Source organism: Cotesia glomerata, linkage group LG4, assembly GCF_020080835.1.
Source record: "Cotesia glomerata isolate CgM1 linkage group LG4, MPM_Cglom_v2.3, whole genome shotgun sequence".
In the NCBI taxonomy this organism is placed as follows: Eukaryota; Metazoa; Arthropoda; class Insecta; order Hymenoptera; family Braconidae; genus Cotesia; species Cotesia glomerata.
In genome coordinates this window covers 11,934,261-11,948,645 of record NC_058161.1, presented here as the reverse complement: position 1 = coordinate 11,948,645, position 14,385 = coordinate 11,934,261, and the positions used below count along the sequence as shown (strand labels likewise).

General features: G+C 32.3%; 2 protein-coding genes across 4 annotated transcripts in view; both read right to left on the bottom strand.

Annotated features, from left to right (window-relative positions):
• The window catches only part of LOC123264431 (suppressor of lurcher protein 1), a 157,047-nt gene that overhangs the window by 117,605 nt on the left and 25,057 nt on the right, over positions 1-14,385 (bottom strand). The window contains exon 2 of the mRNA XM_044727725.1: positions 8,549-8,615. Coding sequence (XP_044583660.1) covers positions 8,549-8,615 — 67 coding nt within the window. The remainder of the gene's footprint in view (positions 1-8,548; positions 8,616-14,385) is intronic.
• LOC123264434 lies at positions 202-5,188 on the bottom strand. 3 transcript variants are annotated; one of them, XM_044727732.1, is made up of 4 exons: positions 4,578-5,022; positions 799-1,094; positions 586-737; positions 202-510 (listed from the first exon to the last, which is right to left on the bottom strand). In XM_044727732.1, exons 1-4 carry the CDS (start codon positions 4,829-4,831, stop codon positions 316-318), a joined length of 897 nt encoding a protein of 298 aa, XP_044583667.1. In that variant the 5' UTR covers positions 4,832-5,022; the 3' UTR covers positions 202-315. The 3 variants fall into 3 exon arrangements, with proteins under 3 accessions (XP_044583667.1, XP_044583666.1, XP_044583668.1); XM_044727731.1 differs by lacking the exon at positions 4,578-5,022 and adding an exon at positions 1,199-1,531; XM_044727733.1 differs by lacking the exons at positions 202-510; positions 586-737; positions 799-1,094 and adding exons at positions 3,545-3,819; positions 3,890-4,035; positions 4,103-4,398 and having other exon boundaries at positions 4,578-5,188.

Genomic DNA, 14,385 nt, shown 5'->3' with positions numbered 1-14,385 from the left:
TGTATTTTACACGAAATGATAAGTATTTGCATGAAAAAAAGGTAGTAATTATGAGAATTTACTTGCTATCGACTGTTATCGAAAACGATTAACGTTAAAACGAACGACAAAGTCACCGTGCACTAAAGAATGGAAACATCATGAAAACCGAATGATAAAGTCATGTATTTAGTAACAATTACAGAATCACAAGGATAATATAATAAAAATTCTAGAATTTTCATTGAAGAAAGGTCAATTGCTGCATCAAAGACATTATCTAGGTCTCATTATAATTATTCAATGTTGCTACACTTGAGCATTTTTAATGAATATTTACAAGTACTTAGACTTTACAACACTTTTCATGTACTTATCAGTATCATTAAGTAACCTTACAAGACCACCGCTCCGAATTCTTGTATCCGGCTTCGTTTCATCATTCAAAAGCTCGTAGATAGCAGTCGCAAATCCGACTTGAACTGGTGTCCCGTCTTCAAGCTGGCAAACAATTGGACTTCCCACAAAACTCTGAAAAAATTGGAAAATTTAACCAACTGTTGATAACAAATTTTGTCGGTCAGTTATCGACCGGAGTTATCGTACTATTTTTTTTATCAAAGTCTTGAGCTCATCATCGTAATCATAGCAGTCTTCAATAAGACAATCTCGATCACCCGTCATTCTGGCTAACCCTTTTTTAGTTATTTCAAATTCATCACCATTGAGTGTCACGTTGTAGGGATCATGCAACACCCCTGCGGAAGAATTAACAGATTAAGTGGTTCAAAAGAAACCTAACCTAGTCTCAAAGCTTACCCGTGCTTTTTAACATCATGACTTTTGTATAATCGTATACAGCTACAATTTGCCAGTGATAAATCTGACAAGTTTTGTCATATGTATCACTACTGTAGGCTAAATTAATGACATTTATTCTTTCACTCATGACAAATGATTTTTCTAACAGCAAAACAACCCAATCTTCGATGGATTGTACTTTCTTTTTTATTGCACTAGAATCCAGCTTAAGTGATACTTTCTGCGTAACGCAGATTATCTTCTTGTTCTTAGCTGTACAATTCGCCCTGACTTCCAAGTTTTCGATTTTCGACCTGCAAAATGTACATTCATATCGTTAACTTGAAATTCTCGATCAAATATTGCAATTATATCGCTACTCCTTTATAAAATTTTCAAGGTCAAAGTTGATTCATACTTAGTTAAGGGATAACCAGCTGTTAACACTAATCTTCTGTGTATAAGCGATCCGTAGGCTAGGCCTTTTATTCCTTGAGTTTGAGCGGCTCCCAATGTTACATCAATAATGAAAACCAACCACGGCGAATTATAATTTTCTTCAAGTACCTTTTCAATTGGACGATCTGTTATAACTTGACAACAAGAACAATCTTCTACTAATATCAGAAAAGATATTAATACTTTTATTTTCCATAACATTAAATAATTCATTGTCAACAGAGTTTATTTAGTTACTGATAAATATTAACAATCTACTAACGAACAACTTAAATATTCAACTACTGAAGTTAAATAGCTTTCTTCGCTTGTAACAATTTTGTTATCGGCTTACTTACCTGCACGGTTAGATAAGTATAATAATTACGTTTTTTTTTATCACTGCTATTCAACGTAACCTCTAATCAAGGTTTCACTTTAAGATGGCACGTGTTGATAGACTAAGAAACAGGTTATGGGCCCGGATTTTTGGTAGGGACCTCAGAGATGCTACTTGTCATCAAGTTACGAAGAATCGGATTAATTGATCTCGATCGAATAAAAAAAAGTTTATGGAGTAATAAAACAATTTTACAATTACAAGTTTATTATATTTTGTTAGCAAAGCACCCAAATTGAAATAAAATTCGCAGTGTGTGCTCGTTATGTTTTACATAATAAATCAAAGAAAATTGAATTGAAATCGGATTAACATCGCCAAGGAAAATCTCTCGGATTTATATGTGATGCTGGGTGTTACCTAAAGGTTAACATAAAACAAATATACACAAATAGGATTGAACGTTTTTTTGCTGTAATAGGAAGTGCAGAATATTTAAAATTAAAAATTGGTGAATAATTGACAACCAGGGTTACTGCAATTCAGCTTTTTTGTTAATTAGTTTATCGAAGAAATTATTCAGGTTTGACGGAAATTCCACAAGCGTTCCGCTAACCAACGACACATTCTTGGTTCCATCGGTATTGTAGACTACTCCATACGTGTAGGTCGAGAAGCCTACCAAAACTTGATCATCCGCGTTTCGCAGCTTGCAAACAATGGGACTTCCCATGAAGTTCTGAAAAATAAGCAGAGATTATCGTTATCATCGTAATTATAGCTTAGTGACTTACGATTTTTAGCATGGAATAATCAGTAGGAGGACACCATTCAAGAAAACAATCAACATCATCCTTCATTTTGGCTTTTTCAGTCTTAGCCATTCCAAAGCGATCTGGGTTGAGGGACACTTGGAAATCAGCATTTAACACTCCTTAAAAAAATATTTGTGATGCTAATTAATTGCTCTATTCAGAATTAGGGTTGGTTGTTTAGATTCCAAGCAATCAATAATAATATCTATCCGAAATAGATTTTGGTGCTTACATGGTGGTTACATTACTTGCTGCAAGCAATTCACTTCTTTTTTTTGGATTATAGAAAGCAATTGTTTGTCAACGATGAATCACACAATCATCAGGATCGAAATCATTATTGGTGATAGCCAATCTTACGGGACTAACTATAGCACTAAATTCCAAAGGCGTCGACAGTAATAAAATTACCGGGTCACTTTCGTTAACATGATTGGGATCGAAATTATCCGAGAAATACATTGCAATAACAGGCTAGGTGTCACATTTAATTCCGCTTTCCACTACGCAATTAGTCATAACTATCAAGTTCTTGAATGGCGTCCTGAAAAAAGAAACCCTGTAATTGCTGTTACATCGATGATGATGATGATAATAATGATGATGATAGTAACCATCATCATCATCATCATCATCATCATCATTACAGGTGAATTTTACTTGGATACGGCTGCTGAAGTGAGAATTACATCAGATAGAAGGACTGCTCCGTAATTGAGTCCTAAAGTCATGATCGAGGATGATTAAATTTGCCGATTGGAGATTAATGATTGATGATAATGACAATTGAAATATTACCGTGTACCGTTTCGGTTCGTTTGAATGTTTTATCACCAATGAGGGCCAACCAAGGTGAGTCTTCATTTTTCTCCAACACTTCTTCAACGGGAAGATCCGTTTTAACGGCGCAGCATTCAGAAAATTTGATTAATGTCATTGATGACACTAACACTCTCCAAAGTAACCAGCAATGCATTTTATTACGGCGTATGTAACTTGTACTTGTATTTTACACGAAATGATAAGTATTTGCATAAGTGATAAGGGATTAGACGGCTTGTTATGCCAGCAAATTGGTCAAAATAATAGCCAAGTAATTTGCTATCAGTATGCGCATCCTTTTGTTGCAAAAAATAAACGTAATATTATTTGTTATGATAATACTGTAGAATTTTTAATATTGAACATTTTTATTCATTGTTACTACACTGGAGCATTTTTAACGAATAATTACAAGTAATTAGTTCATTATTCATTGGCTTGTATATCGATAATAGGATTTAAGTACTTTTCAGTATCGTCAAGTAACCTGACAAAACTACCCTTTTGAATTCTAGCTTGCTGATCACCTTCATTGCCTAGGACCTCGGTAACAATAGTCGCGAAACCAACTTGAAGTGGCCTTCCGTCTTCATGCTGACAGACAATCGGACTTCCCATGAAACTCTACGAATTTAGAATATTTAACAGTCAGTAACAAGATATTTCGGCAAGTTACCGACTGAAGGGATCTTACAATTCGTTTTGTCGGAATATTGGCAGTGTAATCAAAGCAAGGTTCAATTAGACAATCTAAATCGTCATTCATCTGGATAATTCCTTCTTCGGTTACTTTAAATTCATCGTTATTCAGTGTCACATTGTAAGAAAAATGCAACACCGCTGTAAAACAAGTAACGGATTAGAAGCTTAGAACGAAACCTAACCTAGTTATCGAACTATGGCTTACCGTCGCGTTTTATAGGTCCTTGTGGTAAATGATCGAATGTAGCGACTATTTGCCAGTGATAAATCTGACAAGTTTTGTCATAATTATCATCACTGTTAGCCAAACCAATAACATTTATCCTATCACTTAAGACAAATGGTTCATCTAACATCAAAACATCCCAATCCTCGATGGTTTTTTCCTTTTTCTTTGTTTTACTGGAATCGACTATCCATAATACTTTCTCAGTAATACAGGTTCTCCTCCCGTTCTCTTCTCTGCAATCTGCCCAGACTTCTAAGTTTTTTGGTTGCGAACTGCAAAATGTACATTTATATCATTAACTTGAAATTCGGGATCAAATATTGGAAATATAGAAAAACTATAAAAATCCTTATTTGTAGGAAATTAAAGCTTCCTTCAAATAAGATCCTCACCAATGTTCGCTTATCTCTATCTATTTACAGAAATTTTCATGGTTAAATTTGATACCTACTTAGCTAAAGGATAACCAGCTGTTAGCACTAATCTCTGGTGTATTAGCGATCCGTAGGCCGGGGCTGCAAGTCCTGGAGTCTTAATCGGTCCTAAAGTCACATCGACAATTAAAACCAACCAAGGTGATTTATAATTTTCTTCAAGTACTTCTTTTATTGAACGATCTGTTAGAACTTGACAACAAAGACAACTTTCTATCAATATCAAAAAGGATATTAATACTTTTACTTTCCATAACTTTAAATAATTCATTTTCAACAAAATTTATTTATTTAACGATAAATATTAACAATCCACTCATGAACAACTTAGATATTCAACTACTGACGGTAAATAGCTTTCTTCACTCGTAGCAATTTTGTTATCTGCTTACTTACCTGCACTCTTTTATAAGTATAACAATTATGTTATTTTCTATCACTATCATTAACCGTAACCTCTAATTGAGGTTTAACTTTTAGTTGGCACGTGTTGATACACTAAGAAACAGGTTATGGGCTCGGATTTTTGGGTTGCCAATTGCCGTCAAGTTACAAATAATCGGATCAATTGGTCGGTTAGTTTTTAAGTCATAGGCATTGCAAAATTAACGTATTTAACAGGTTATGGGCTCGATAAATTTAAAATTGAAATTCTGGGTCAAATTCAAGATCCATTAAATATTTTTCTACTTCATAATGTTTTAACACTTTAAATAAATAATGTCAAGTTAATATTTAACCCGGGATAAAATATCAATAATATTATCCACAAACATTTCTTTATCGCTTAAGAATCTGATGAAACTACCGCTATGATATCTAGCAACCTTATCATCACCTTCGCCTTGGATTTCGTAGACAACAGTCGAAAAGCCGACTTGAACTGGCGTCCCGTCTTCAAGCGGGCACACAATTGGAGTTCCCATAAAACTCTAGAATATTTAACCGATTGTCGATAATAAATATGTCAGTAAGTTACCGACCAAAAGTATCTTACCAGTTTTCTCTGATTTTCTTCTGACGACGAATTTTCTTCATCGCATTTTTCAATTACACAATCCAAGTCCTCAACCATACTTACAAGTCCTTCTTCAGACAGTTTGAATTCATCCGCCTCTAGTGTAACATTGTAGGGATAATGCAACAATCCTGCAGGATTTTAAGATTAAAAGATGCAAAAAATTATAACCTAATCTTGTTTGGTAGCTTAGCTTACCCGTTTTTCTTTTGTTACAAGATTGATCAAAATGCGATGTGACAATTCGCCAGTGATAAATTTTACAATTTTCGTCCACTTTGTCATTACTGCCAGCCAAATTAATAACATTTATTCTATCACTCAAGTCAAATGGTTTCCATAAAGTCAAAATAACCCAATCATCGATGGATTCTTCCTTTCCTGTTACGGTATAGCCATCGGCAATATATATTATTTTTCGCTTGACAATGTCTACGACTTTATCACCAACAGCTGAAATCTGTCATGACTTCCAACTTTCTGGGTTTTGATCTGTAAAATGACATGTAAATTACAGCGTATCTCTCCTTATTTAATGATTAATGTTAAAACATACTTAGCTAAGGGATAACCAGAAGTTAACACTAATTGCTCGTGTATAAGCGATCCGTAACACTGGCTTCCAAATCCGTCTAATTCACTGCGTTCTACAGTCGCATCTATAACGACAACCATCCAGGGCGATTTTTTATTTTCTTAAAATATTTCTTCGATTGGACGATCTGTTGTAACTTGACAACAAAAACAGCCTTCTATAAATATCAACAGAGATATTGACACTTTCACTTTCCAATAATTCATTCTCAACAGAGTTATATTATTTAACGATAAACATTAACAACACACTCATAAACAACCAAAGTAGTAGAGCACCGACGTAGAGTCATTTGTTTTTTCCATTTCAGCAATTTGGTTATCTATATTCTTATTCGCACGGTTTGATAAGTGCAACAATTATATTTTTTATTCCACTTCTACACACTGTCTTTTTAAACTAAGGTTTTTTTTTTAGACAGTTCTTGTTAGAATATTTTAAGAAACAGGTTATGGGCCCGGATTTTTTATAGGGACCTTTGGGATGCTTGTTGTTGAGTTACAAAGAATTAGATCAATTGGTCGGTTAGTTTTTGGGTTATAAGCATTGCAAGGGCATACTAATTAACAGGTTATGGGTCCGATTAACAAAATTTAAATTCTGGGTCATATATTGGCGTTGCATAAAAATAATAGAATAACAGCCATAAATCGAGAATTTTTCGAGATTGATTAAATATTTTTATTCAGTAATGCCGAAACTCTTTAACTAAATAATTACAAATTCTTAATTCATAATAATTAAAGCATTAATAGCAAAATCCATGAACTTTTCTTTATCGTTCAAGAATCTGACAAAACCACCGCTATGATATTTAATAACCTCATCAGCATATTCACCATCGATCTCGTAAACAATAGTCGAAAAGCCAATTTGAACTGGAGTTCCGTCTTCAAGCGGGCATACAATTGGAGTTCCCATGAAACTCTAGAACATTAATATATTTAACCAATTGTCGATAACAAATCTGTCGGTAAATTATCGACCGAAGGTATCTTACAAGGTGTCTTCGTAGTTTTTTAGCCCATTGATCTTCAACGCATTTTGCAACTACGCAATCCAAATCTTTACCCATCAGTGCAATTTCTTCTTCACGCAATTTAAATTCACCCGCATTGAGTGTTAAATTGTAAGGATAATTCACCATAGCTTTAGGATTTTTAAATTAAAATAAAAAATAATTATAACCTAATTTATTTTGATAGCTTACCTGTGTTTTTTTCTTCATTGGGATTAGAATACGATGTCACAATTTGCCAGTGATAAATTTTACAATTTTCATCAAATTTGTCATCACCGCGGGCCAAATTAATAACATTTATTCTGTCATCCAGAATAAATGGTTTTTGTAAAGTTAAGATAGCCCAATCATCGATGGATTGTTCCTTTTCTTTTAATACACTGGCATCGGTAATGAATCTTACTTTTCGCATTCGAAATTTCGGATCTTCATTATCAGTAGATGTAAGATTTGTTATTACCTCCAAGTTTTTGGGCTCTGAACTGTAAAATTACGTGTAATTTTAGCGTATGTCTACTAATTTAAAGAAATATTAATGGTTAGAATTGAAACATACTTAGCTAAAGGATAAGCAGAAGTCAACACTAATTTCTCGTGTATAAGCGATCCGTAACACTCAGCTCTAATTCCGTCGAAATCATGATATTTCGTAGTTTTATCAAATACAATAACCATCCAGGGTGATTTTTTATTTCCTTCAATTACTTCTTCAATTGGACGATCCGTTGTAACTTGACAACAAAGATAGCCTTCAATTAATATCAAAAGAGATATTAATATGTTTATTTTCCATGACATCGAATAGTTCATTTTCAATAGAATTATTTCAACTAACGATAAAGATTAACAGCACGATCGTCAATAACTTAAATTTTCGTGATCCGAAGTAATTTTTTTTTGTAATTGCAGCAATTTGGTTATCCATATTTTTATATGCACTGGAAGATAAGTGCAACAATTATATTTTTTTTTCCTCGTTCTTACACGATCTTCATGAATTAAAATTTTCCTTTTTAGATAGCACTTGTAATTATACTTTAAAAAACAGGTTATGGATCCGGATTTTTTATAGGGACCTTTGAGATGCTAATTTTTAAGTTACAAATAATTAGATCAATTTGGTCGGTTAGTTTTTTAGTTATATTATATGCATTGCAATATCGAAATATTTAACAGGTTATGGGCCCGATAATTTTAAAATTAATATTTTGGGTCAAATATTGGAGATACGAAAAAATTATAAGACTTTTTTTATAGAAATTTTGATTTTCTATCAAAAGTTATTCTATTAATTTTTTATCAGTTAAAAATCGAGGTTGAAGATAGAATAACAGAAAACTTGATAATTACTTACCGGGATTGACGGCGTTGCAATGATTGAGGAGCGGCAACCAGCAGATGAGTAGTACCGCCCTCTGCATCTGAAAGTAAACATAGAAAAAAATTTCAATTAATAAAATCCCAACAATTGCAATGGCAAACAAAAAAAACAAAATAATAACTGGAATTCATATTTACATCGGCGACCATTAACCAAATATAAACATTTTTTCCCCGGTACTTTTAATTAAAAATGAACGAACAAACACGTGATTGATAGTACAGCGACAACAAACCCTCCGAATGGGAAAAAACAAAGCGGGATTATCTGCTGTGGATCGACGTATGGAAAACAAAGGGTTGTTTTTACCAAAAAAGAGAAAGATAGACTCGAGTGTCCGGTAGAATGAAGAAGTGTTGTGATCTAAAATCCTGAAGATATATAACTATCCTCGATAAAAGCTACGGGAAGAGGTGTTAAGTCTCCGTGCCTTATCGGCCGGCTGGATTTTCCATTATTCGAGTACACTGGGCTGTAATAATCCTGTCAGACGTATTTCACTTGAAATTCATAAAAATCAAGAATTTTTTTATCGAGTTATATACCTTAAAAAATAATTTCTACTTGCGAGAGAAAAAGCGCCACCTGGCCACCTAGCGGTGACTTTTAGAACTAAAAAATTTTTTCATTTATAGGCTTCATTAAAGCTTTTATTTTATAAATTTATCACTAAAATTATGTTTTATATTTTTTTTCAACCTTTTATTAAAAATATCAATCATTATGTATTTTGAATACAAAATATAAATAATCAGAGAAATTGAACGGGTTCTTTTAATAAATAACAACAATAAAAACCCCCGACAGAAACAAACGTATCATTAAAAAATACCAAACAAAAATGTAAATGTTTGTGCGATTATTACGTAAAAAGCTCGGCAAAAACAGCTTATTTCTTTTCAAGCGTATCTAATACTTTTATACCTTTATCAAACGCCCGGTATCAACTTCCCAAAGAATCTAAAATGTACGATAAAAATCAACGTTGCGAACAAAAGTAGATCCGCAGAAACAAATAACATACACAAGCTCAAATATTTTTATTCACTACTATTATTTGAATTTATAAACTTCTACTAGTAGTTTATTAGTACAAATATAATAAATAATCCCGTCAATTTTTTTTTTATTTAAATTTTGGTGTTTACTGCACAAAGAAGCATTAGATTTTTATTAATATAAAGTAGAGCTTATTTTATTTATGTTTGTGAGTATATTAAAAAGGTTAAATAAAATTTTCAGTGAAACAGGAAGAAAAGTAGAAGCTACTGGAAAGTAGGCCGAGTTACTGCTGCTCCAGGTGGGTATCGTAAAGTGCACAGGGTCAAAAGTCTATATATATATAAATATAGAGGGTAGATGGTGTAGCTCCGACATATCCAGTGTGATTTTAAAGATAAAATAACAGAATATTCAATAGACGTTTCCGTTTCAATAAATGATATTGATCTTTTTGCTACAGGTTATGGGTGCTCAGGAATAGACTATCTTTCTATCAGCGATTCCGCTGCTAACGCGCTTTTCTTGAAGGATTTTTAACTTCTCGCTTAGAAAATTGAAGATTTTCAAAAATGGGAAATTACTGTTTTTACTCCGTTTTTCGAAAATTAGGCTTTGTAAACTTTTGATGAACTGACTGAACTTAGATTTTGAATATTAGGGTGCGTAAAAATTTAATCTTCGAAAAAAACCTTTTAAAATTGAAATTTTAAGTTTCGCTTTCAACAGGAGCTGTATTTGGGCATTTCCTTATGATATATTTTGGTGTCACAATTTATTTGATATTCACAGAATTTTTTTAACAGGAGTTTCGTTTGGCCAAATTTTGAAATTTTTGAATTCTAGAAAAATTACTTCAACAAAACTCCAGTTAAACAATTATGTAAGCATCAAATAAATCCTGGTACATCAAAATATCTCAGGAAATGCCCAAACCTAACTCCTGCTAAAAGCGGAACTTAAAATTCCAATTTTTTAAGGTTGCTTTTAGAGATTAAATTTTAACGTACCTTATTGAATATACGTTGGAACGATTCTGACCGGTAGATTTTGAGAAATCTCACAAAAATGTAGTTTTTTTGGAATAACTTTTAAACGGCTTTGCCGATCAATTCCAAAAACTAATAAGCTTTTGACATCAAAAAACCACGTTGATCGCCGCCGGTCCGGTCAAAATCGGCAAACTCGTTCGTGAGTTATCGTTGACGAAAAAAAAAAAACCGAAAAAAGTGTTTTTTCGGAATTACTCCAAAATTTCTTGTTCTATCGATCTAAACTTGAAGATTCTTCATGAAGCTTAAAAAATTGCGTCGAATATCACTAACCAGGTGAAAATCGGTTTATTCATTCAAAAGTTATTGCGATTTGAAAATTCCAAAAATATTGTTTTATCAAAGTTCTATCAAACTTTTGAGGTCAAAAACATACAAAAGCTATTTTTTTGAGCTCGAAGAGCTCAAAATAACACACAAATTGTATTTATGAGCTCGAAGAGCTCAAAAACGTCATAAGTGCAATTTTAAGCATTTAGGTAAAAAATTGGCGGGAAAATGCAAAGTCAACCGTTTTCCTAATTTTTTATCAAATTTCCTCCAGAAAAACAATTTATACATGAATTTCTATAAAAATTGATCAAGATCATTAAATTCCAGGTCAATTTTTGATGGAGATTGAAAGGTCGACATCCAAAATATGTAAAGCTCCCTTACAATGACTCAGTAGAAAGAGGAAATGGCAAACACCACCAAAAAGAGCAACTTTGTTTGAATTAGTAACCTTAATTCAATAAAGAGTTCCAGAGTTGCTGGTCTGAAGTCTCGAGATTGAATCCTTTGTCCTCTGATGAACTTAACCGCACATGCTTCTGTATCACTACTTTGAGCTGCACTCTCGTGAGAATAAGTCGACGATCTTCCGCATGGTGAGACTATTGATTGACTGGGGATCAATGATCAACTTAGAACCGAGTCAACTGGATATTTTTTTATGGCTCTGCATAAAAAGTATCACGCGCTGGTTAGTAAAAAGCACCGGCTGAGGATATGTTATCGAACCGGGAATTTGAGTTATCGTGAATTGTGATGTATATTTGAGGTTGGTCTAGGCAAACCGAATAGGATAGTGGATGATCGAGTATCTTTTGAATATCTAGTCCCGCCGGAGGCTGCAAAAAGTAAGAGGATTTATCTGATCGCAAAAGTTTCTCCACCGGTAAAACGTTTTATGTTGTCGTTTTAAAAGAGTTTGTATGTCTATTCCGTTTCATGGTAGTGTGTTTGAGGAAAAGATGTAGGACGCTGAATTTATATTTATAAATTCGAAGAGGGGATATCTGAGACCTGATTTTGTAATGAAGCTTCAAAAGCTTTGGATTTAAATTATAGAGAGGGTGGGAGGTACAGGAAAATTGAGAAAAAACCTTTTTTTGTAGAAAATTGAATTTTCTACACATAAGGTCTCTTATTATTTCCTCGTATCTCCAATATTTAACCCAGAATTTGACTTTCTAAATTTCTCAAAAAAAATCTGGGCCCATAACCTGTTAGTCGCTCTTATTCCAAAATATGGAAAAAGTAATAAGGAATTTGTGATAGAGAATCACAAGCCCTACTTATAAGGACTTTTAATGATTTTTTATCTACATTATTTAACCTAGAATTTTAATTTAAAGATTATAGGGCCCATAACCTGTTTATAAAATTACAGTTTCATCTTAAAGTTCACCTTTTAAAAGACTATAACTCAAAAACTGACCTATTGATCTAATTTATCGTCAAATAGATGTCTTAAGGGCTCATGACGAAAGTATGGGCCCATAACCTGTTAGTCGCCTTTTTATTACATCTCCTAACTCGAAAATAATCAAAATATGGAAAAAGTAATAAGAACCTTCTTCAGAGAATCACAAGCCCTACTTATAAGGACTCTTATGATTTATCTTCATTATTTAACCCAGAATTTCAATTTAAAAATTATCGGGCCCATAACCTGTTTAAGGAATTACAGCTCCATGTTAAAGTTAACTTTTAAAAGACTATAACTTAAAAATTGACCAACTGATCTAATTTCACGACGAATAGCAGTTTATGGGCTCTTTATTAAAATCTGGGCCCATAATCTGTTTAAAAAATTACAATTTACTTTTAAAAGTCTATATCTCAAAAACTGACCAATTGATCTAATTTATTGTCAAATAACAGTCTTAAAGGCTCCAGACAGAAGTCCAGGCCCATAACCTGCTGCTATAAGTAAAATTACTAAAATAAAACAGATTATTAACTGAATTTACTCAGGCAAAGTTTTGAATGTTGAATATATTTTTATCTCGGCGTTTATTTATCTTTTATTGCAAATATTATTCTGAGAGTAATATTTATTTTTCCTATTTTCCTATTTCGCTATTCTTTTTTCGCTTTAACAGTTACCGTCCCTTTTTCACAAAAGTTTCTCCCTTGATACACCTGCGGCCTCAACAGTGTCAAAGAACTCCAGAAAATGCCATCATCTCTCACTTGTTTTTTTATATTTTTAACTTTATTCTTTCCTAGCCCGACATATACATACATATATGTTTGAAAAAAGGGTAAGTGACTTATTCTGTGAAATGCCACAAAATCCGAGCACCCTTTACTCAACTTTGTAACTCATATATTATTATTATTACTATTATTATTATTATTATTATAATTATTAATGTTATATTTATTCTCTATTGCTCGCTTCTTTATTTCTCCTGTACAGTTAAATTTTTTTTTTTTAATAATTATTACTATACGTCTATAAAAATAAAATATAGATATTAAAAGTATAAAAGTTTCTAACGAAACACGAAAATAGAAGGAGGAATTTTTCCTACCTCACAGAAAAGCATGCCAATAAAAAGGAGGTTAGAGCGAGGTCCTTTCTCGTATACTCCTCACATACTCATATATATATATAAATATATATGTTTACTTTAAATCATTTATTTTCCCATCTACGATAAACTATTTTAACTGTGCGTACACTAAACTATATTTTATCTTTTTATTCACCGCAAACATTAATAAAACTGTCTTTGAAAAAATTTAGTGGAGTTTGACAAGAGCTTTATTGCGGTTATAAAACTTTAATTATATAAAAAATACCTGGATTATTTTTATTTATATCATTTTATATATTTTAGATTTCATTTTACATTATTATTATTAATATTTTGTTATGAAATCGTCAAAAATCATCATATATGGGTATATGTAAATCATATATGATCATATAAGAAATATATGTGATCATATGTGCCTTATAAAAACTATATATGATCATATGTGCCGTATATGGTCATACCTGAACCATATATGATAATATGTGGCACATTAGTATTTTATATGACCATGTGTGAACTATACATGATCATGTGTGCCTTATATGATCATATCTAAACCATGTATGATCATATTGGGCACATTGTTATTTTATATGACCATATGAGAGACATATGTGTCTTATATGGTCATATGTAAACCATATGTGATCATACGTGGTACATAAATATTTTATATGACCATATGTGAACCATATATAATCATTTAAAAAATCTATGTGATCATATATATGAACCATATATAATCATATATGTCATACATGGTCATATCTGAGCCATATATGATCATATGTGAACAATATATGATCATATATGGTACATGAGTATTTTATATGGCCATATGTGAAACATATGGTCATATACAAACCATATATGGTAATGTAAGAAATATTTGTGATCATATGTGCCTTATTTTATCATATATGAACCATACATGATCATATGGTCC